Below are 21538 nucleotides of genomic sequence, written 5' to 3'. Positions count from 1 at the left end.
GCCCCCTCTCCCCCGGTGCTCGCCCCCCCCCCCCACTTACCCTATCGCGGCATCAAATGACACCACTTGGCCATGTGATTTCACGCCCCCCCCCCCCCCCCGGCTTGGATTCCCTTAAAACTCTTCAAACCCGTACAAATCGTCACCGTGCGTTTTTTATTGTAGGTAATCGATCATATCAAAGGGCGTGTTCTGTTATCCGTGTTAACATGGGTGAGAAGCCACTGTGCTCATTTGCCTGTCATTACCCAGAAGCCCCGGCTGCAGCGAAAAGCCCTGTTTGCTAAGCGATAACGGGGGGGAAAGACAGGGTTCCAGACCTCTCTGAGACACGCAAATGGACCACACGTGGTATTACTGCTTTTATTTGCTGTACACTGTACGGTGGACGGTTGTTGTCACCTTTTTTTTTTAGCCGCCATAACTTAGATAATGTTCTGTTTGTAAATTAAAATAAACCAGAACGCGGGACGCCGCTAGACTAATGCCATTCTAATATTTACTTGAGTGATGTCATTTGTTTAATAAACACAGCTCGACCCCGTTATAGCGCGATCCGTTACAGCGCGGATCCGCTTATATCGCGGTGCACGCGTGGCTCCCAATTTTCGTACGTATGAATACTTTACAACACGGTTATTGGCGTCTTAAATACTTTATTGTACAACGCATACAATGGTGCATTATTTCTATCGCCATCCGCTTATTGCGCGGTGTGATTCTTTGGACCCCAAGCACAGCATTATAAGGGGGTTGAGCTGTACATTTTTTTTAACGCGTCCCGCTTTCTGCGTTGGAAAATCCGTCCGCCCTAGCTAAAACGTCTCGCCTTTTTGGTGCGTGTGGGCTGTAGCGTTTTTTTCCGGGGACGGTCTGCCTTCTTCAGGTGGCAGGAAAGAGACGGTGCTCGGCACGACGGAGAACGGCGCTGTGACATCGAACGAGGGTAATACGCAAGCTACAACGCCCTTCAATTTATACTCCGATCACTTTGATTGTAAGCTCTGTAGGATACCTGTGTTTCTCATGTCAAACCGCTGCCGTGAGAGGCAAAGCCGCCGATTAATCAAATCACCTCTTTTCCCGTAGGGTTGCCTCTTTGTTTTTTTTCCGTTATTCATCCGTTTGCCGTCCGCCGTAGAAGACCCCACGATGGCGGACGTGGGAAAGATTCGAATTGGCAAAGAATATCAGGCTGAAATACCCGACCTGTGCACAAGAGGTAAGCGACATCCCCGTTGGGTACCAATAGAAATAAACATTCCTCTTCTTCTTAAGAACAAAAATTAAGCTAATAATGGATATACTCTTTATCCTTTTCAGTCCATGTCGTCTACGGATCCCGATCTTATTTGTGTTTTTTTTTTGGGGGGGGGGGGGCGGCGTAAAAAAAAATCTACTACTAAAAAAAAGCGCGTCTTACGTATGAAGGTCAAAGGCTTGAAGGTCGTTGTGGGACTTCTACGTATGATGCCTAGTTTGATGATTGAAGTTTGGTTGAACACCCGACTTGATGTGATTTAAAGGAAAACATCATTGTGTATTTTGTTTTTTTTAATGTATCTCTAGGGCAGTGTTTCCCAACTCCAGTCCTCGGGGAAACCCCCAGCAGGTCCGGTCTTAAGGATATACCCCTGCTCCAGCACAGCTGGGTCAATCAGTGGCTCAGTCATTTTGACTGAGCCACCTGTGCTGGAGCGGGGATATCCTTAATTCCTGACCTGTTGGGGGTTCCCTGAGGACTGTGAGTTGGGCAACACTGCCCGAGGGCTAGTAAATATAAATGATTAGTGAAATGTTATTTGTAATAGCCCATACTGTCAAAATAATACATGTTGGGTAACCTATATCACAGGTTGCTCAACTCTGGTCCTCAAAATCCACCCCTCCCCCCCCAACAGATCCGGTTTTAAGGATATCCCAGCCAATATATCTCATGAGATCTCAGCCACTGATTGAGCCACCTGTGCTGAAGCAGGGATATCCTCAAACGCTGACCAATTGGGGTATCTCGAGAACCAAAGTTTCAACTTCCCGCATCACGCCGGCCAATAGGAAGAGGGGACCTGATGATGTCAAGGCTTCTTATTGGCCCGCAGGGCGTGGGAGCTTTGAAACGCCGCCATTATGAGAACCCCCTGCTAGCCAGGGCGGAGTGGCTACCGGCTCCCCCCTACGCCGAGGTCTGTATCTCCGGAAGCAGGGGGTCCCCGGAGCTGTAATTAATGGGGGTTCAGCTCCCGAGAACCTGCAGCTCAAAGGGGTCTCCGCTTTTGGTCACCGCAGGTGAGGACTGGGACAGAGACCAGGACAACCTTGAAACCAAAGTTTGGGATGTGAACAACCCCCTGACTGATGAGCAGATAGACCAGTATTTGGAAGCAGCACGGTAAGACAAGAAAAAAGCAGACATGAGTTTAACTCAAGCGTTTCTCTCTTGGGACAGTCTTGTCTGTAATGCTCGGTTTCTCAGGCACCTCTAGAAAACAGACACACACACACACACACACACACACACACACACACACACACACACACACACACACACACACACACACACACACACACACACACACACATACACACACACACACACACACACACACACACACACACACACACACACACACACACACAACAGTCACTTTGGTCCCACGAGGGACTGACCCCTTAAACATGTCACTGCCATTAGTACACTTTGCCCCTAGGAGGGACTGACCCCTTAACCATGTCACTGCCATTAGTACACTTTGCCCCTAGGAGGGACTGACCCCTTAACCATGTCACTGCCATTAGTACACTTTGCCCCTAGGAGAGACTGACCCCTTAACCATGTCACTGCCATTATTACACTTTGTCCCTAGGAGAGACTGACCCCTTAACCATGTCACTGCCATAGTACACTTTGCCCCTAGGAGAGACTGACCCCTTAACCATGTCACTGCCATTAGTACACTTTGCCCCTAGGAGAGACTGACCCCTTAACCATGTCACTGCCATTAGCACACTTTGCCCCTAGGAGGGACTGACCCCTTAACCATGTCACTGCCATTAGTACACTTTGCCCCTAGGAGAGACTGACCCCTTAACCATGTCACTGCCATTAGTACACTTTGCCCCTAGGAGGGACTGACCCATTAACCATGTCACTGCCATTAGTACACTTTGCCCCTAGGAGAGACTGACCCCTTAACCATGTCACTGCCATTATTACACTTTGCCCCTAGGAGAGACTGACCCCTTAACCATGTCACTGCCATTAGTACACTTTGCCCCTAGGAGGGACTGACCCCTTAACCATGTCACTGCCATTAGTACACTTTGTCCATAGGAGGGACTGACCCCTTAACCATGTCACTGCCATTAGTACACTTTGCCCCTAGGAGGGACTGACCCCTTAACCATGTCACTGCCATTTGTACACTTTGCCCCTAGGAGGGACTGACCCATTAACCATGTCACTGCTATTAGTACACTTTGCCCCTAGGAGAGACTGACCCCTTAACCATGTCACTGCCATTATTACACTTTGCCCCTAGGAGGGACTGACCCATTAACCATGTCACTGCCATTAGTACACTTTGCCCCTAGGAGAGACTGACCCCTTAACCATGTCACTGCCATTATTACACTTTGCCCCTAGGAGAGACTGACCCCTTAACCATGTCACTGCCATTAGTACACTTTGCCCCTAGGAGGGACTGACCCCTTAACCATGTCACTACCATTATTACACTTTGCCCCTAGGAGAGACTGGCCCCTTAACCATGTCACTGCCATTATTACACTTTGCCCCTAGGAGGGACTGACCCCTTAACCATGTCACTGCCATTATTACACTTAGTCCCTAGGAGAGACTGACCCCTTAACCATGTCACTGCCATTAGAACACTTTGCTCTAGGAGAGACTGACTCCTTAACCACGTCACTGCCATTAGTACACTTTGCCCCTAGGAGGGACTTACTCCTTTACCATGTCACTGCCATTAGTACACTTTGCCCCTAGGAGAGACTGATTCCTTAACCATGTCACTGCCATTAGTACACTTTGCCCCTAGGAGGGACTGATTCCTTAACCATGTCACTGCCATTAGTACACTTTGCCCCTAAGAGGGACTGACCCCTTAACCATGTCACTGCCATTAGTACACTTTGCCCCTAGGAGGAACTGACCAATTAACCATGTCACTGCCATTAGTACACTTTGCCCCTAGGAGAGACTGACCCCTTAACCATGTCACTGTCATTATTACACTTTGCCCCTAGGAGGGACTGACCCCTTAACCATGTCACTGCCATTATTACACTTTGTCCCTAGGAGAGACTGACCCCTTAACCATGTCACTGCCATTAGTACACTTTGCTCTAGGAGAGACTGACTCCTTAACCACGTCACTGCCATTAGTACACTTTGCCCCTAGGAGGGACTGACTCCTTTACCATGTCACTGCCATTAGTACACTTTGCCCCTAGGAGGGACTGATTCCTTAACCATGTCACTGTCATTATTACACTTTGCCCCTAGGAGGGACTGACCCCTTAACCATGTCACTGTCATTATTACACTTTGCCCCTAGGAGGGACTGACCCCTTAACCATGTCACTGCCATTAGTACACTTTGCCCCTAGGAGAGACTGACCCCTTAACCATGTCACTGCCATTAGTACACTTTGCTCCTAGGAGGGACTGACCCCTTAACCATGTCACTGCCATTAGTACACATTGCCCCTAGTAGAGACTGACCCCTTAACCATGTCACTGCCATTAGTACACTTTGCTCCTAGGAGGGACTGACCCCTTAACCATGTCACTGCCATTAGTACACTTTGCCCCTAAGAGAGACTGACTCCTTAACCATGTCACTGCCATTAGTACACTTTGCTCCTAGGAGGGACTGACCCCTTAAACATGTCACTGCCATTAGTACACTTTGCTCCTAGGAGGGACTGACCCCTTAACCATGTCACTGCCATTAGTACACTTTGCCCCTAAGAGAGACTGACTCCTTAACCATGTCACTGCCATTAGTACACTTTGCTCCTAGGAGGGACTGACCCCTTAACCATGTCACTGCCATTAGTACACTTTGCCCCTAGGAGAGACTGACTCCTTAACCATGTCACTGCCATTAGTACACTTTGCCCCTAGGAGAGACTGACTCCTTAACCATGTCACTGCCATTAGTACACTTTGCCCCTAGGAGGGACTGACCCCTTAACCATGTCACTGCCATTAGTACACTTTGCCCCTAGGAGAGACTGACCCCTTAACCATGTCACTGCCATTAGTACACTTTGCCCCTAGGAGAGACTGACCCCTTAACCATGTCACTGCCATTAGTACACTTTGCCCCTAGGAGAGACTGACTCCTTAACATGTCACTGCCATTAGTACACTTTGCTCCTAGGAGGGACTGACCCCTTAACCATGTCACTGCCATTAGTACACTTTGCCCCTAGGAGGGACTGACCCCTTAACTATGTCACTGCCATTAGTACACTTTGCCCCTAGGAGAGACTGACTCCTTAACCATGTCACTGCCATTAGTACACTTTGCCCCTAGGAGACACTGATCCCTTAACCATGTCACTGCCATTAGTACACTTTGCCCCTAGGAGAGACTGACCCCTTAACCATGTCACTGCCATTAGTACACTTTGCCCCTAGGAGAGACTGACCCCTTAACCATGTCACTGCCATTAGTACACTTTGCCCCTAGGAGAGACTGACCCTTTCATCTTGCGCACAAGGTACATGTCTCTAATCCTCTCCCAGGACTATAGGTACATTTGCCCGCGGGTTACAGTGCCGCAGCTCAGCCAGACAGCCCAGCGCCCACATGAGCGCCGCCGCGGCCTGCAGAGACATCACGATGGTAAGACGTTCCGAGGACAACACCTTCCACTGATCTCTGCGTGTAAGGGTAATAAAAGATAGGCGTGGGGCGGGCCGGGTGAATATATCGGTAACGTGCAAGCCTTCCTGACAGCTTTTCCGTGGAGGCCGTGATTAACACGTTACCGGCTGTTGAGTGGGGGTTTTTTTTATTTATTGTGTGCTGAAGACCTGTTGAGTTCCCCAATTCTAGAGAACTATTAGTGCCGGACACGAGAGACTGAAATCCAGGTGTTTAATGTCACCTCCAGAAAATACCAGTGGATAAGAACATGTCATATAGATTGGATGTGCCAAAGTATTTTGACCTCTTTTATTTTTGTTACCTTTTACACAACATGCTCTAATAATGAAATCCTTAGCGGTAACACAACCGCTGTGGTGGAATCCACCGAGAGTGCTTTGACATCTGTGTATTCCAAGCTTTAACACCTTTGAATATCAAGCGAGCACGGTTGATTGACGATGTTTTTCCCCCTGTGTATTCCAAACTTTAAAACCTTTGAATATCAAGCGAGCACGGTTGATTGACGATGTTTTCCCCCTGTGTATTCCAAACTTTAAAACCTTTGAATATCAAGCGAGCACGATTGATTGACGATGTTTCCCCCCCCCCCCCGCTTTTTTCTTTGATTCTTGCTATTCCCAGTTCGATGCAATGGAAGTGTTGCACAAGAGCGCCTACGACATTCCCAAAGCCATTGCAGCGCTGGTCCCTGAAGAAGGCCCCCCCGTGCTCTGCCAGGATGAGTTGGAGACGTGGACTGCGTCCGAGGCCCAACTCTTTGAGGAAGCCCTGGATAGATGCGGCAAGGATTTTGCAGATATCCAACGGGACTTTGTAAGTAATACGACTTTTCTAGCGCAGTGGTGTGTAGACGGGCCAGTGAACGCATGGAAACCCTGAAGGTGGTTGTTCTGCATGAGAGACACTTTGCTTAGTAATAATAATAATAATCATTGTTTGTTCTTGTATCGCGCTGCTAGTTTTACACAGCACTTTACAGAGACATTTTTGCAAGCGCAGGTCCCTGCCCCGTGGAGCTTACAATCTATGTTTTTGTTGCCTGAGGCACAGGGAGATAAAGTGACTTACCCAAGGTGACAAGGAGCCAACCGGGAATTGAACCAGGTTCCCCTGCTTCACACTCAGTGCCAGTCAGTGTGTTTACTTACTGAGCCTCTCCTTCTCCCTGTAAGCGTCTCACCTAGTGTACGATGGTGTCTCAATTATAAAGGAACCCCTGCCCCAAAGAGTTTACAATCTTTAGGCCTCGGGCATGGTGCCTCGGGCCGCGCTGATCCGCGCTCCTGCTCTGCCTCGCCTGCTCAAGCAGGAGCTTTTTTTGCGTCCTGGCAGGCGAGGCAGTGAGCGCGCTTTGGGGGCGGGGCGAAGGCGGAGCGGAAGCGTGACGGAGGCGTGGCGGGAGGCGGGGCTAGTCCCTCACTCCCATTGGCTGTTTTCGGTCACGTGACCGGAAGCGTGCGGAAGCGGCTGCGAAAGCCGCGCTGATCACAGATGCAGGGGGTAAGTGCATCTGCTCAGCGCTGCTCAGCACCGCTCAGCACGGCCTGCTCTTCTATGTCCCAGTCCTAAGGGGCAGATTGGCTTATCTCTGTTACAGGTTAACGCACTGTGATCTAGGTACCGGCAGTTAACGCAGGATCGCATTACGACGGTTAGCATATCTCCCCCTAAGTGAGTTAAGTAAAGAAAACGTCCACGATCCCATACTCTATCAGTTTATTTTTTTTAAGAACCGGTTCATTTGAATTTGCTTATGTACATGTAGATACGGGACTTTGCGCGGCGCCTTAGCAAACGCGCAGAAACATTACCTAAAAGTGTATTTATTGCTGTACTTAATACAGTTTTCTGTTCTCTAGTTACCATGGAAGCCGATGACCAGCATAATCGGATATTATTACCTGTGGAAGACCACCGACAGATATCTGCAACAGGTAGGAAATGCTTGAAGCCGACATTTGTGTAAACGACACCCGTAAGTTACTGGCCAAAAACGCTGTTAGTGGACTTGTCATTGGGTCATTCCATGAGGAGTAACTAGTGATACACTTACATTGGGTCATTCCATGAGGAGTAACTAGTGATACACTTACATTGGGTCATTCCATGAGGAGTAACTAGTGACACACTTACAATGGGTCATTCCATGAGGAGTAACTAGTGATACACTTACATTGGGTCATTCCATGAGGAGTAACTAGTGAGACACTTACATTGGGTCATTCCATGAGGAGTAACAAGTGATACACTTACATTGGGTCATTCCATGAGGAGTAACAAGTGATACACTTACATTGGGTCATTCCATGAGGAGTTACTAGTGATACACTTACAATGGGTTATTCCATGAGGAGTAACTAGTGATACACTTACATTGGGTCATTCCATGAGGAGTAACTAGTGAGACACTTACATTGGGTCATTCCATGAGGAGTAACTAGTGATACACTTACATTGGGTCATTTCATGAGGAGTAACTAGTGATACACTTACATTGGGTCATTTCATGAGGAGTAACTAGTGATACACTTACAATGGGTCATTCCATGAGGAGTAACTAGTGATACACTTACATTGGGTCATTCCATGAGGAGTAACTAGTGATACACTTACATTGGGTCATTCCATGAGGAGTAACTAGTGAGACACTTACATTGGGTCATTCCATGAGGAGTAACTAGTGATACACTTACATTGGGTCATTCCATGAGGAGTAACTAGTGATAAACTTACATTGGGTCATTCCATGAGGAGTAACTAGTGATACACTTACAATGGGTCATTCCATGAGGAGTAACTAGTGATACACTTACAATGGGTCATTCCATGAAGAGTAACTAGTGATACACTTACATTGGGTCATTCCATGAGGAGTAACTAGTGATACACTTACATTGGGTTATTCCATGAGGAGTAACTAGTGATACACTTACATTGGGTCATTCCATGAGGAGTAACTAGTGATACACTTACAATGGGTCATTCCATGAGGAGTAACTAGTGATACACTTACATTGGGTCATTCCATGAGGAGTAACTAGTGATACACTTACATTGGGTCATTCCATGAGGAGCTACTAATGATACACTTACATTGGGTCATTCCATGAGGAGTAACTAGTGATACACTTACATTGGGTCATTCCATGAGGAGTAACTAGTGATACACTTACATTGAGTCATTCCGTGAAGAGTAACTAGTGATACACTTACATTCGGTCATTCCGTGAGGAGTAACTAGTGATACACTTACATTGGGTCATTCCATGAGGAGTTACTAATGATACACTTACATTGGGTCATTCCATGAGGAGTAACTAGTGATACACTTACATTGGGTCATTCCGTGAGGAGTAACTAGTGATACACTTACATTGGGTCATTCCGTGAAGAGTAACTAGTGATACACTTACATTGGGTCATTCCGTGAGGAGTAATTAGTGATACACTTACATTGGGTCATTCCATGAGGAGTAACTAGTGATACACTTACATTGGGTCATTCCATGAGGAGTAACTAGTGATACACTTACATTGGGTCATTCCATGAGGAGTTACTAATGATACACTTACATTGGGTCATTCCATGAGGAGTTACTAATGATACACTTACATTGGGTCATTCCATGAGGAGTAACTAGTGATACACTTACATTGGGTTATTCCATGAGGAGTAACTAGTGATACACTTACATTGGGTCATTCCATGAGGAGTAACTAGTGATACACTTACAATGGGTCATTCCATGAGGAGTAACTAGTGATACACTTACATTGGGTTATTCCATGAGGAGTAACTAGTGATACACTTACAATGGGTCATTCCATGAGGAGTAACTAGTGATACACTTACAATGGGTCATTCCATGAGGAGTAACTAGTGATACACTTACAATGGGTCATTCCATGAGGAGTAACTAGTGATACACTTACATTGGGTTATTCCATGAGGAGTAACTAGTGATACACTTACATTGGGTCATTCCATGAGGAGTAACTAGTGATACACTTACATTGGGTCATTCCATGAGGAGTAACTAGTGATACACTTACATTGGGTCATTCCATGAGGAGTAACTAGTGATACACTTACATTGGGTCATTCCATGAGGAGTTACTAGTGATACACTTACATTGGGTCAGTCCATGAGGAGTAACTAGTGATACACTTACATTGGGTCATTCCATGAGGAGTAACTAGTGATACACTTACATTGGGTCATTCCATGAGGAGTAACTAGTGATACACTTACATTGAGTTATTCCATGAGGAGTAACTAGTGATACACTTACATTGGGTCATTCCATGAGGAGTAACTAGTGATACACTTACAATGGGTCATTCCATGAGGAGTTACTAATGATACACTTACATTGGGTCATTCCATGAGGAGTTACTAATGATACACTTACATTGGGTCATTCCATGAGGAGTAACTAGTGATACACTTACATTGGGTCATTCCATGAGGAGTTACTAGTGATACACTTACATTGGGTCATTCCATGAGGAGTTACTAGTGATACACTTACATTGGGTCATTCCATGAGGAGTAACTAATGATACACTTACATTGGGTCATTCCATGAGGAGTAACTAATGATACACTTACATTGGGTCATTCCATGAGGAGTAACTAGTGATACACTTACATTGGGTCATTCCATGAGGAGTAACTAATGATACACTTACATTGGGTCATTCCGTGAGGAGTTACTAGTGATACACTTACATTGGGTCATTCCGTGAGGAGTTACTAGTGATACACTTCCATTGGGTCATTCCATGAGGAGTAACTAGTGATACACTTACATTGGGTCATTCCATGAGGAGTAACTAGTGATGCACTTACATTAGATCATTCCATGAGGAGTAACTAATGATACACTTACATTGGGTCATTCCATGAGGAGTAACTAGTGATACACTTACATTGGGTCATTCCATGAGGAGTTACTAATGATACACTTACATTGGGTCATTCCATGAGGAGTAACTAGTGATACACTTACATTGGGTCATTTCATGAGGAGTAACTAGTGATACACTTACAATGGGTCATTCCATGAGGAGTAACTGAATGGAGTTACACTGGTAACAATGAGTACATTAACTGCATTGGGTATACTACGGGAGTACTAAAATGGGTCACTCGGTACTAAGGGTCATTCCATAGTGATTAATTAACGATACTCTTACTTACAATGAGTACTAACTAATGACACCCTTTTGGTTTAATGGACATGTTTGGTTGAAGTCTGAACTGCGGTTGGTAATTCAGGTGGCCCTGGCTGCCCTTAATAAGGTCTCGTTCCTTATTTTAAAGAAACAGCAGAAAATAGCAGAAGCAGAGGCCAAGTTAAAAAAAGTGAGGAAACCCAAAAAGTAAGTCCATTCGATGAACATTTTTCGAACAAATGGGGGGGGGGGGGGGGGGGGGGGGGGGGAAGGGGGTGCCATTTGAAGTTATTTCAAGGTCAAGGTGTCGGGATTAGAGGGCAAAAGATGTAGGTGAACCAGCTTTAAATCCTGGTGGCTTCTCTCCTTGTGGCTTGTGACTGGTGGCTGGTGACCTTGGGTGGGTCACCCTACGGCACTTGGCTGTTGTTTTGTCCTTAGATTGAAGCCCAAGCATTGGAAACTGTAACCCACGGCTCATTTTCAAGCAGTAGACCACCCCATCATCAGAGATTCATAATTCTCCTTTATTTTTGACCACGATGGGTTGCCGAAATACTTACCGGGGGGAAGGTGGCACCACCAGCCCTAGTGGGTTAACAAAATGGCGCTTAAACCTTCCACGTTACGTGGGGGGAGCGGGGACCAGTAGGAACCCCAACCCCAGCCATCGCGGCTTTCAATTGGCCTACGTGACGCGGGGGCATTGAAACATCCAGGAAGTCATTGACGACACTTATCGACAGTATCTGAAAACCATGGGGGGCTTAGTTGAAATAAAGGCGGTTCTTCTCTAAAGACCCCCTGGTTTCCAACCCCCTGTTTAAAAAGGAGAGGAACTGATCCTTTAAAGATGTATTATATGGGGTGGGTCAGTATGGAAGGGTTATCTCTCTCGCTGACCTTCTTATTTCTTTCTCAAGTAAAAAGACAACCCCAACTCAGATAACCGGGAACGCGGTGACACCAGGAGCGATAAACGAGACACCAGCGCAGGCCCAGAACACGGGAGCCGAGGGGGCCTTGGTTAACTTCTACAGTAAGTGCTTTTTCTTTATACAGAGACGACATAACCGTTCTGATTGACCCTATACCAGCTCAAGTTTATATATATATATATATATATATATATATATATATATATATACATATATACACACCTTTTTTGGGGGGTGATGTGACATCACCTTAAAGGGAGGGAAGCCCAAACGACCAGGTACCATATGCTTCCGTTAGTAACTGTAATTAGCCCCTCTTGCAACCCTTCCTGGGAGGCCTAACCACCCACCCTTGGGCAACTACAACCTTCACCCATCCCCAACAAACTGGGTACTTCTGTTTAACCCCTTTATTACCTTAGCGGTTAGCCACGAAGGTAATGTAGCTACTTGTATTTCCATTTCAAAGGATTGAAGCCGGGTGTCTCCGGAGCTGAACTGCATTACTTTCAGGTGCAGGGACCCCGAGGTACAGCCCCCCTCCCGCCCCCCCAGTATAGGGGGCCAGTATCTCCCTGCAAGTTTAAATGTCCTGGTCACATGACACGTGTACCTCGGGGGGAAGCAGGGGGTCCCCCGCCCCTGAAAGTAATGCCAGAGCCCCCCCGCCTTTAATCCTATGTGATAGAAATAAAATAAAAGCAGGCCGGACGCCTGTGAGATCGGCGCAGGGAGACGCAGCGTCGCTCTGCGCAACTAACCCAGACTGGCGGCTGTCTTCTCTAGGATCAACGCAGTGGGTGTTCCACCCCGCTGCCATGGCGCATTTCACCACGATATCCGTCACGCCCGGCCGCTCTGATGCGCCATCTTTAAATATCCCGCACGTAGGATTGTATAGGTTAGATCAGGGGAGCGCAATCTTTTTTCCCTGCGCCCCCCTGCCAGCTGTCCACCTCTCCTCGCGCCCCCCCCCCCCTTCTTCTTTCCGCTTACCTTGGCTCTAACGCCCTGTCGCCACAGCAACGCAACGTCACATGACCCTGCAGCGTCATTTGACGTCACGTTGTCACGGCGACGCATCACCAGGCATGTCTGAACCAAGGTAAGGAGAAGTTTACAGGGGCCTTGCAGATCCCCCGCCAATTAAATGCCTTCGGGAAGCGCGCGGGGCCTCTGTAAACCCCGCGTCCCCCGCATCGAATCTCACCCCCCCGGTGGGTGCATCCCCCATTTTGCGCACCCTTAGGTTAGATACATGTTGCCGAATCCCTGCATTGCTGCTTGGGGGGCCAGGCGGCTTCTCCCAAAATACTGGACACAATGGTGAAAGGTGCGACACACACACACACACACACACACACACACACACACACACACACACACACACACACACACACACACACACACACACACACACACACACACACACACACACACACACACACACACACACACACACAGACACACACACACACACACACCTCTCACTTCTCTCCACTCCATGCTGTTTCCTCCTCTTCTTTGCCCCACCCACAGGCTCCGATAAACATTCAAATTAGAAAAGTGTTAGTGTTGAAAAACTGAGATGAAAGAATCGGACATTTTTTAAATTGCATAACACAATATGACCATTTTTGGGGAGGGGGGGCAAGTAGCAGAAGAAAAAAGAAAAAAAAATCCAATTGAATTTGGACACGTTCACCCATCTTTAGGCTGAGTCCATGCTGCCGAAAAAAACGCGCGGAGGGCGTCCGATCCTGGCGCGATCTCTTTGCTTTAAGGCATTGGTCGCGCCCCTAGACCGCGCCATGCAGGAGGGGGTGCGCGGCGCGCGAGGAATCGGTTGAAATGGATTTCTCGGCGTGACGGGCAGGTCGCGAGGGCGAACCAGCTCTGTGATGTCACAGACACGCCCCCTAGACACCCCCCCCCCCCCGACGGCGCAGGTACCATGTCCAAAATACGCACCCGCTTCACGCGGGTGACGTCACGGACGCGCAGCCTAGGTCCCAATGTTAGCATAATGGGTAAGAAGAAGAAGAAGGAGTTGTCCGCTCCTTCTGACATGACCTTGGAATAACCTTGGGTTTGCCTTTGGCCGCACACAGAGACGCGCCCCCGCCCCGCAAATCCAGACCCAAGAAAGGATGTATCCGGCAGGAACCCGGTGACTCCCGCCCAGCCCTCTCCGGTCATTGGCGACGGATCCTCCACCGTCCTGGGGAAACGCAAAGGCCAGCAACTTAACGGGACCGATGGTAAGTAGGATAATTTTCCTGTGTGGAGCGCCAACATGCTTCGTGGCGCGGTACCATGGGGACGTTACAGAGTTATGCAGATTACACAAACAGAATGGCAGACAAACAAGGGACAGACGGATGCAAGAGAGGTACTGCACCGACACACTTTATTCGAGCAAATACCCGGTATGTACCTGGCAGATACCTGGAATGCGCCACTCCTAACCTCTGACAAGCCCCGTTGCATTTGCCTTCCCAGCCTGGGTTCATGCCTGGCTGATGGGCGGCTGATCTGTTAAATGATAATGATTAGGATTTAATAGGCTGCAATGCTTCGCGTGTCTACCAGATGGCATAAATTCATGAATTGTAATGCAGTTTATATATATATACTGTGCAGTATTGCAGCCAGCGGGAATAAAATGCTTCAATCCCTGCTTGGAAAATAACTCAATGTACTCGGGCAGAAAACAGTCACAAACCTCAATACACCCGGGTATACCCGAATTCGTGGCACTAGCCAAGCTCGAATAAAGTGTGTCGCCAGTGTAACTTAAGGCTCTGGTCCAGAGAGCTTACACTCTCAATGTTGAAACAAGAAGGTAATGTGGATGCTCGTTGTGGGGCGGAGTATATATCAGGAGGGAGTATGGTGCTGCCTGACAGCTGATCAGATGAAAGGTTTGAGGGTGGGCATGTTAAGGGGTGTTACATAGTGTGGAATATGGTCTAGCCACACAGCTGATCCCATTACGGTTTGAGGGAGCGGGATGTTACATAGAGTGGAGATTGGTCCAGTCACAATGGTGTCGGAGTTGGGCGGGGGGAGTTGGATTTTACAGGTTGGCCAGATAGGCTTCCTTGAAAAAGCGCGTTTTCGGGGAGTATTATCTCTCCCCATCGATAGCCGTTGTATCTTGGCTCGTTTGATATTTCTGCCCGTGTTGGCTCATACTTTGGCCAGCTGAAGTCCATGGCGGCAGATACAGAACCGTACAGCCGCCGGTCACCCGTCGTTTTCCTGGCTGGTGTTCTATGTACGAGGCTCATCCATCAGCCCGGCCATGCTCCCGTCCTCCTCTCGTAGGGTTGGTTAGAGTCGCCGTCCTTCAGCGCGCCAGCTTGTGTGTTCAACCTCCGACTCGGCTACTTTGACTTTGTGATGGTGTGCCAATCAATTTACTTACAGACACACAATCCCGCAAGCTCCAATCCCAAATGCACTACACTATATATATATGTATCAATAGGAGTGCTACTGGGTAGTGACCTAATGTATTCAACAAATGACACAGAAGTCCCAATGATACATCCAACACGACTCATTATTAAGTCACCAGATGCTGTTATTCTTCTCAGAAGTGAGGGTCATTAGTCAATGCGTTGGCCCAAAGCATTATAAAAGCATTATAAGCCAGCGACCTTGTCAAGGTTAACCCTTTACTGCAGGCCCTACATTGCCTGCACATGTTCTCTTTACCTCTCTGCTGGTAAAATCTGTGACCATCTCGCAGTAACTTGTGACATGGTCCACAGCAGGCTGTAATGGCCCATCAGATTAACACTGCAGGTGTCCCTGCGTTTGAATGGGACTTGCAGCTTGGTAGGATTCACACAGAGTGAGTCCCATTCAAATGCAGGGACCCCCGCTTTGTTAATCCGATGGACTATTAGTCTGGCTGCGGGAATCTCGCAGCGTGGGATGGGTTTAAGTGCAGTAGCCAAGGCAAGCAGTTTACAACCTGCAGTTGCAGCTGTATCAGGACCTACTAATTAAAGAGGGGTGGGGATTGACTAGTGACCTTTACTTATGAGAAGAACAACATATAGCATGTAGGTTAATAATTTTCTGCATTAGACGTAGCATTGGAGTGATATCAATGCAGATATTTATATTTTCAATATAGCCTCTGATTTGTTATCAGCCGTCTGGGTCAGTGCTAGGGACATCCACAAAATCCATGGAACAAATATGTCCATGACGTAGCAGTGGCTTAGAAATAATGGGCAGAGAGTGAGTGGTCACGGGTGGTCTTCATGGGCCTTCCAACTCCATGTCTGTAGACTTCGTATACTGTATCTGTAAGTGAAGATCTGTGGATGTTGTTTGAGTATTTAACGCCATTTTGTGTTGCAGACCACCTCCAGAATGGATCGGCAAGCAAAGTCGCTCGCCGTCGCAAGGCGGGCGGAAAGAGATCTCGCTCCGCCGTGCCGGCAGCCAAGCGAAAATAAGGAAGCCGCAGATACATGGACGGGGAGAGGAAATGAAGCCATTCGCGAAGAACTGGCTGATTAAACACGACCCTTTCTCCTCCCCGTTCTTAGCGGCTCCTTTCATGGACTCAGTGAGGACTCACTGACTATGTCACATATTGTTCCCGGAGTTGAAACATTTGGGATGTTTGATGGATTCCTGCATGTCTGCAGCTAATAACCCGTCTACTCTCACACCACCCCAACACCCCAAGCTGGGCCTTGCTTCTGCCTTGATCACCTTGAGGCTCTCATCTCACTTAGCAGATCATCTGACTTTCAACCTCGCAGTCATACCATCTGCAATGATTCTTTTATACTTTTAAGACGTGTCCCCCTTCCCTTTTCCCCAAAAGTTCCCCACCATCTCTTAACGTTAAAGAATATAACCCCAAATGTTTGTGGGGGGAGGTTTTTAACGCTGTTTTTATATCATTTGAATACAAAGGCCCCAAAGCCTGAAGTAGAGTGTCTCCACGGCCACTGGTTTTCCACGCAGCCATCAGCAACGTATCAAAGATATGGTTTTGATAACAGACACAGCTTCTCGAAGTTTAATGCAGGCGTAACAGCCAAATTCATTTAGGTTTTAAGGCTCTTTTTTTTTTTTTTTTTATAGAAAAATAGGGAAAAAATAAACAAGTGACCCGAAACCAGATCGCTAATGGTCCAGTAAGGCGAAGAAATATACAAAAACATACACGGGGAACTGCACCTTTTTAATAGATGTGCAAATAATTGGCTAACACCCCAGTGCATGAAATGTATCCTACTGATTTTATGAGGGGATCCTGTTAATGAAGTACAATTTGTACCCTACAATGGATCTTCCTAAGCGTGGTTAGGGCTTCACAGGAGGAGTTTGGGGCCCAAAACAGCCTATTCTGGTCCACATTGTGATTCTGCTGTAAATACATATTTAATTATCCACTTTTCGTTTGCAATATTTCTTGTACTAATTAAATAAACTTAATATAAGCGGTTCGGATTGGCTGACGTTGTGGTTTTTTTCCGCCCCGACTTCTCTTTTATTTGCGCTCGGACGGGCGACACGAAAGCCCCTGTGTACTAAGCGCCGCTAACGGCTTTTGGGGGGCGTCAAATTGGAGCACGGAAAGCTCACTTTTAAATTGCGCTTGTGCCCGTCCTACATTTTTGGGGGGAGGGGGCTGGACAAAATATGATGCCTGGCCGCACTGATGTTAATGGGATGTGCTAAAAAAAGAGTGTTTCCGCGTGTCAAGAAAAATGGAGAAAGTGCGTCAAATTCGCCCGACCAAGTTAAACTTAACGTAAGCCCTAAAAAAAATAAAAAGTCAGTTAAAGGTGCAGACCTGAGCGCTTGGCTGTCCTGCATATTTTTTTCCCCCAAGCGCGAGCAGGGGGCGTGGCTGGGGGCGTGGCCGAGCAGTGACCGACGCTGATTGGTTGCTGAAGGTCATGTGACCCTTCAGCGCGCCTGGAAAATCAATTTCATCTGTCTCGCCTAGCGCCAGTGAGCGTACGGGGGGCGGAGCGTGAGCGTGGCCGGACACAATGACGGTCATTGAACTCACCGCGCCATCATTTGATAGGGGGCAGGCCCTTGCAAAGCTATTTCTCCGTTACCTCCTTGTCCAGCTTCCTCGAGACAACCACCGGACCCCAGGTCTGGGGAGTATTTGTGGCATTTTCCGCCCGAGGAAGGCTGTGAGTTTTTCCATTACGGAGACGTTGCCATATCCCGCGCTTTTGCCATAGCTAGAGTGGCAGCGTCCTGCTTTTCCCAGGACGCCGCAATGTCGCGTCTTGCTGACATCACATGAGCGATTAGCTTGGCGGGGCCTCTTGTAGGGTGGCCAGGTGTCATCTCCAAAAATACTGGACACAATGGTGAAATGTGGAATGCGCTGGAGACACACACACACACACCTCTCACCTCTCCATGCTGTTTCTTCCTCTCCTTGGCCTCACCCCCAGACTCCTGGCACCTCCTCCTCATTAGCTGCATTACCCAACCCCCTTAGCAACGGCCCTGGGGGTAATCCCAGGGCCCCCCAAGCCGGTCAGGTCACTGTCCAGTATTACCTCTCATCTTTTACTGGACCGAGTGTCCAAATACAGGACAGTCCGGTTCTGTACTGGACACCTGGCCGCCCTAGGCTCTTGGGATGTCCCGGACTGGTTTTGCCCAGAAGGGCCACCCAGGGAATCGGGTCTCAGGTTAACATTTAACAGCGTGGGAGGAGATTTAAGATGTCTTCCAGGGCCGGACGCCATCTTGTCGCGTAGCATCGCTTAGTAAACATGGTCGCCACGTGTCTCGTTACTTTGGAACTAGTTGCTGTACACCCTGTTATCCACTAGAGGGAGACACACGCATGTTACAAAGCCCAGATCCCGATATATATATGGCAGGCAAGCCTGACCAATATGGGGAAGACGGAGATTGTGAGAGATGACTGAGGGAACTTTTATCAGGGAGAAAGTTGCATTTGGTGTCATCGTGTTAAGGTTAGATAGGAGGAGCCATATTTACTACGCAGTGCGAAGTTCTAAGTCGAGATGCATGGATAAAAATAAATAAATAAATCCGCCACTGGTTTAAAAAAAACAAACAAAAAAATGGAAAATGAGGGAATAATTGGGAATTCAGAAAAAATAAAGTCCAAAAATTATAAGTTTCTCTCTTTCTCTCTGTCTCTCTCTCTCTCTCTCTCTCTGTGTGTCTCTATCTCTGTCTGTCTCTCTCTGTCTCTGTCTCTCTCTGTCTCTCTCTCTGTCTCTCTCTCTCTCTCTCTCTCTCTCTCTCTGTGTCTCTGTCTCTGTGTGTGTGTCTATGTCTATCTCTCTCTGTGTCTCTCTCTTTCTTTCTGTCTCTCTCTGTGTGTCCATCTCTATCTGTCTCTCTATCTCTCACTCTATGTGTGTCTTTCTATCTCTCTCTGTCTCTCTCTGTCTCTCTCTGTCTCTCTCTGTCTCTGTGTCTATCTTTCTATCTCTCTCTCTCTCTCTCTCTCTCTCTCTCTCTCTCTCTCTCTCTCTCTCTCTCTCTGTCTCTCTCTCTCTGTGTCTCTATCTCTGTCTCTCTGTCTCACTGTCTCTGTGTGTGTCTATGTCTATCTCTCTCTGTGTCTCTTTCTTTCTGTCTCTCTGTGTCCATCTCTATCTGTCTCTCTATCTCTCTCTCTATGTGTGTCTTTCTATCTCTCTCTGTCTCTCTCTGTCTCTCTCTCTCTTTCTCTGTGTCTGTCTCTCTCTGTCTCTGTGTCTATCTTTCTATCTCTCTCTGTGTCTCTCTCTCTCTCTCTTTCTCTGTCTGTCTCTCTCTGTCTCTGTGTCTATCTTTCTATCTCTCTCTGTGTCTCTCTCTCTCTCTCTCTCTCTCTCTTTCTCTGTGTCTGTCTGTCTCTCTCTGTCTCTGTGTCTATCTTTCTATCTCGCTCTCTGTGTCTCTCTCTCTGTGTCACTCTCTCTGTGTCTCTCTCTCTGTGTCTCTCGGCTTGAGCTTCCTGCCACAAGCAACATGGCCGCTTCAGGCCCCCAAGGTGGCGCTTCCTCTGTTTCACCCTCCTACCTCATACATCCGACTGCTGATTGGCTCGCAAAGTGGGCGGGACCCGATTTATAAAGCGAATATGGAATTTTCAACTCTATTGAAAAAAAAAAACGTCACGTTATAATCGGGCAAAAATCAGTACTGCTCAGTCAACGGTATCCGCGGTGTCTGGCGCGAGACTGCGTATTTCCATTTGTGGGACCGCGTCGGGGAGGTCCGACACTCCAGGGGCCCGGTGACGCAGTGACTACGTCGTGTGCCTTACCGCTCGTTTTGTAGGGGAGATGGCGCGCCGCGCTCTGGTTGAACAGAAGATGGAGGTCTCCCTCGCCTTCCGCCCGCGCCGTCATGCGATCGCTCCGATGAAAAGCCCGTGGACGCGGATGCCGTGGCCCCTTTCTGGCACTCCACAGGGTTAAAAAATACCACGCGAGCCTCCTGCTGCAGGACAGGTGTTAACAAGGAAAGGCTGTGATATCAGTTTCCGAAACAGTCCTTGAAGCTGCCCCCGGCCCCCCCCCCCCCGTACCTGTAATCGGATCTGACTCCAACTCCCCCTCCCGCCCGCAGGGGGCCGTTAACTTTCTAACCTGATAATCCTGCAGCCTCGTTGCACGAAGGGAGACCGGGCCCCCCATGACGTTGGTAGCTCAATCCCAGGTAGATATGGAAACATCTCTCCTACATGGGACCTTATAAAGTGAGAGGCAGTGTATACGTGTGGAGGCGGCTTTATAAACAGCAGTGTATATATCACCGTGAATGGGGTTGTTATGGCCTGTGTCCAAACCTCGTAAAAAAAAAAACCTACAATCTGATTTTTGGCCACCTGCCCAAATTCACTAAAGAGAGAAACAGAGACACGGACTCCAGATAACGACAACGTGGACCGGCACAGTGTTTCCTAACTGTTGTGAAACCTCAGATCCTGTACGATGCTTTGGTTTCATTCATGTTGAGGAAGACCTCCTGGTGTCACTGCGGTTACAATCTAACACACAGTGCGGGGTGGGGGTGTTATCGATTTTTCAAAAGCACAACAACTCCCTGTTCTGAAGAGCTTACAATCCTATCGCCGCTAGGAAACCCTGTTCCCATAGGTGAACGGACTGGGGTTTGGGTATCAACAACACCCTTCCACCATTCAAACCCTTCCACCATTCAAACCCTTTCACCATTCAAACCCTCCCACCATTCAAACCCTCCCACCATTCAAACCCTCCCACCATTCAAACCCTCCCACCATTCAAACCCTTTCACCATTCAAACCCTCCCACCATTCAAACCCTCCCACCATTCAAACCCTCCCACCATTCAAACCCTTCCACCATTCAAACCCTCCCACCATTCAAACCCTCCCACCATTCAAACCCTTCCACCATTCAAACCCTCCCACCATTCAAACCCTCCCACCATTCAAACCCTTCCACCATTCAAACCCTCCCACCATTCAAACCCTC

General features: G+C 47.9%; 1 protein-coding gene and 1 long non-coding RNA gene across 2 annotated transcripts; one reads left to right on the top strand and one right to left on the bottom strand.

Annotated features, from left to right (window-relative positions):
* The first annotated feature begins 1093 nt into the window (after window positions 1-1093).
* On the top strand, window positions 1094-17484 carry LOC142473032 (metastasis-associated protein MTA1-like). Its single transcript, XM_075580182.1, has 9 exons — window positions 1094-1222; window positions 2287-2389; window positions 5777-5876; window positions 6546-6737; window positions 7784-7858; window positions 11252-11310; window positions 12027-12142; window positions 14153-14302; window positions 16422-17484. Exons 1-9 carry the CDS (start codon window positions 1153-1155, stop codon window positions 16517-16519), a joined length of 963 nt encoding a protein of 320 aa, XP_075436297.1. The 5' UTR covers window positions 1094-1152; the 3' UTR covers window positions 16520-17484.
* LOC142473033 (uncharacterized) lies at window positions 6504-20783 on the bottom strand. Its single transcript, XR_012789962.1, has 3 exons — window positions 20608-20783; window positions 20344-20519; window positions 6504-6814 (listed from the first exon to the last, which is right to left on the bottom strand). It is a non-coding gene; the product is annotated as an uncharacterized LOC142473033 (long non-coding RNA).
* Between the last annotated feature and the right edge of the window lie 755 nt (window positions 20784-21538).

This window comes from Ascaphus truei, chromosome 23 (genome assembly GCF_040206685.1).
Source record: "Ascaphus truei isolate aAscTru1 chromosome 23, aAscTru1.hap1, whole genome shotgun sequence".
Classification (NCBI taxonomy): Eukaryota; Metazoa; Chordata; class Amphibia; order Anura; family Ascaphidae; genus Ascaphus; species Ascaphus truei.
The sequence above is the reverse complement of the archived record's forward strand: the minus strand, read 5'-3'. Positions and strand labels throughout refer to the sequence as shown.

Coding starts and splice junctions, on each gene's coding strand:
- LOC142473032 (XM_075580182.1), top strand. CDS start 1,153: ATGGCGGACGTGGGAAAGATTCGAATTGGCAAAGAATATCAGGCTGAA. Junction 2,390..5,776: donor CAGTATTTGGAAGCAGCACG/GTAAGACAAGAA, acceptor ATCCTCTCCCAG/GACTATAGGTACATTTGCCC. Junction 6,738..7,783: donor CAGATATCCAACGGGACTTT/GTAAGTAATACG, acceptor TCTGTTCTCTAG/TTACCATGGAAGCCGATGAC.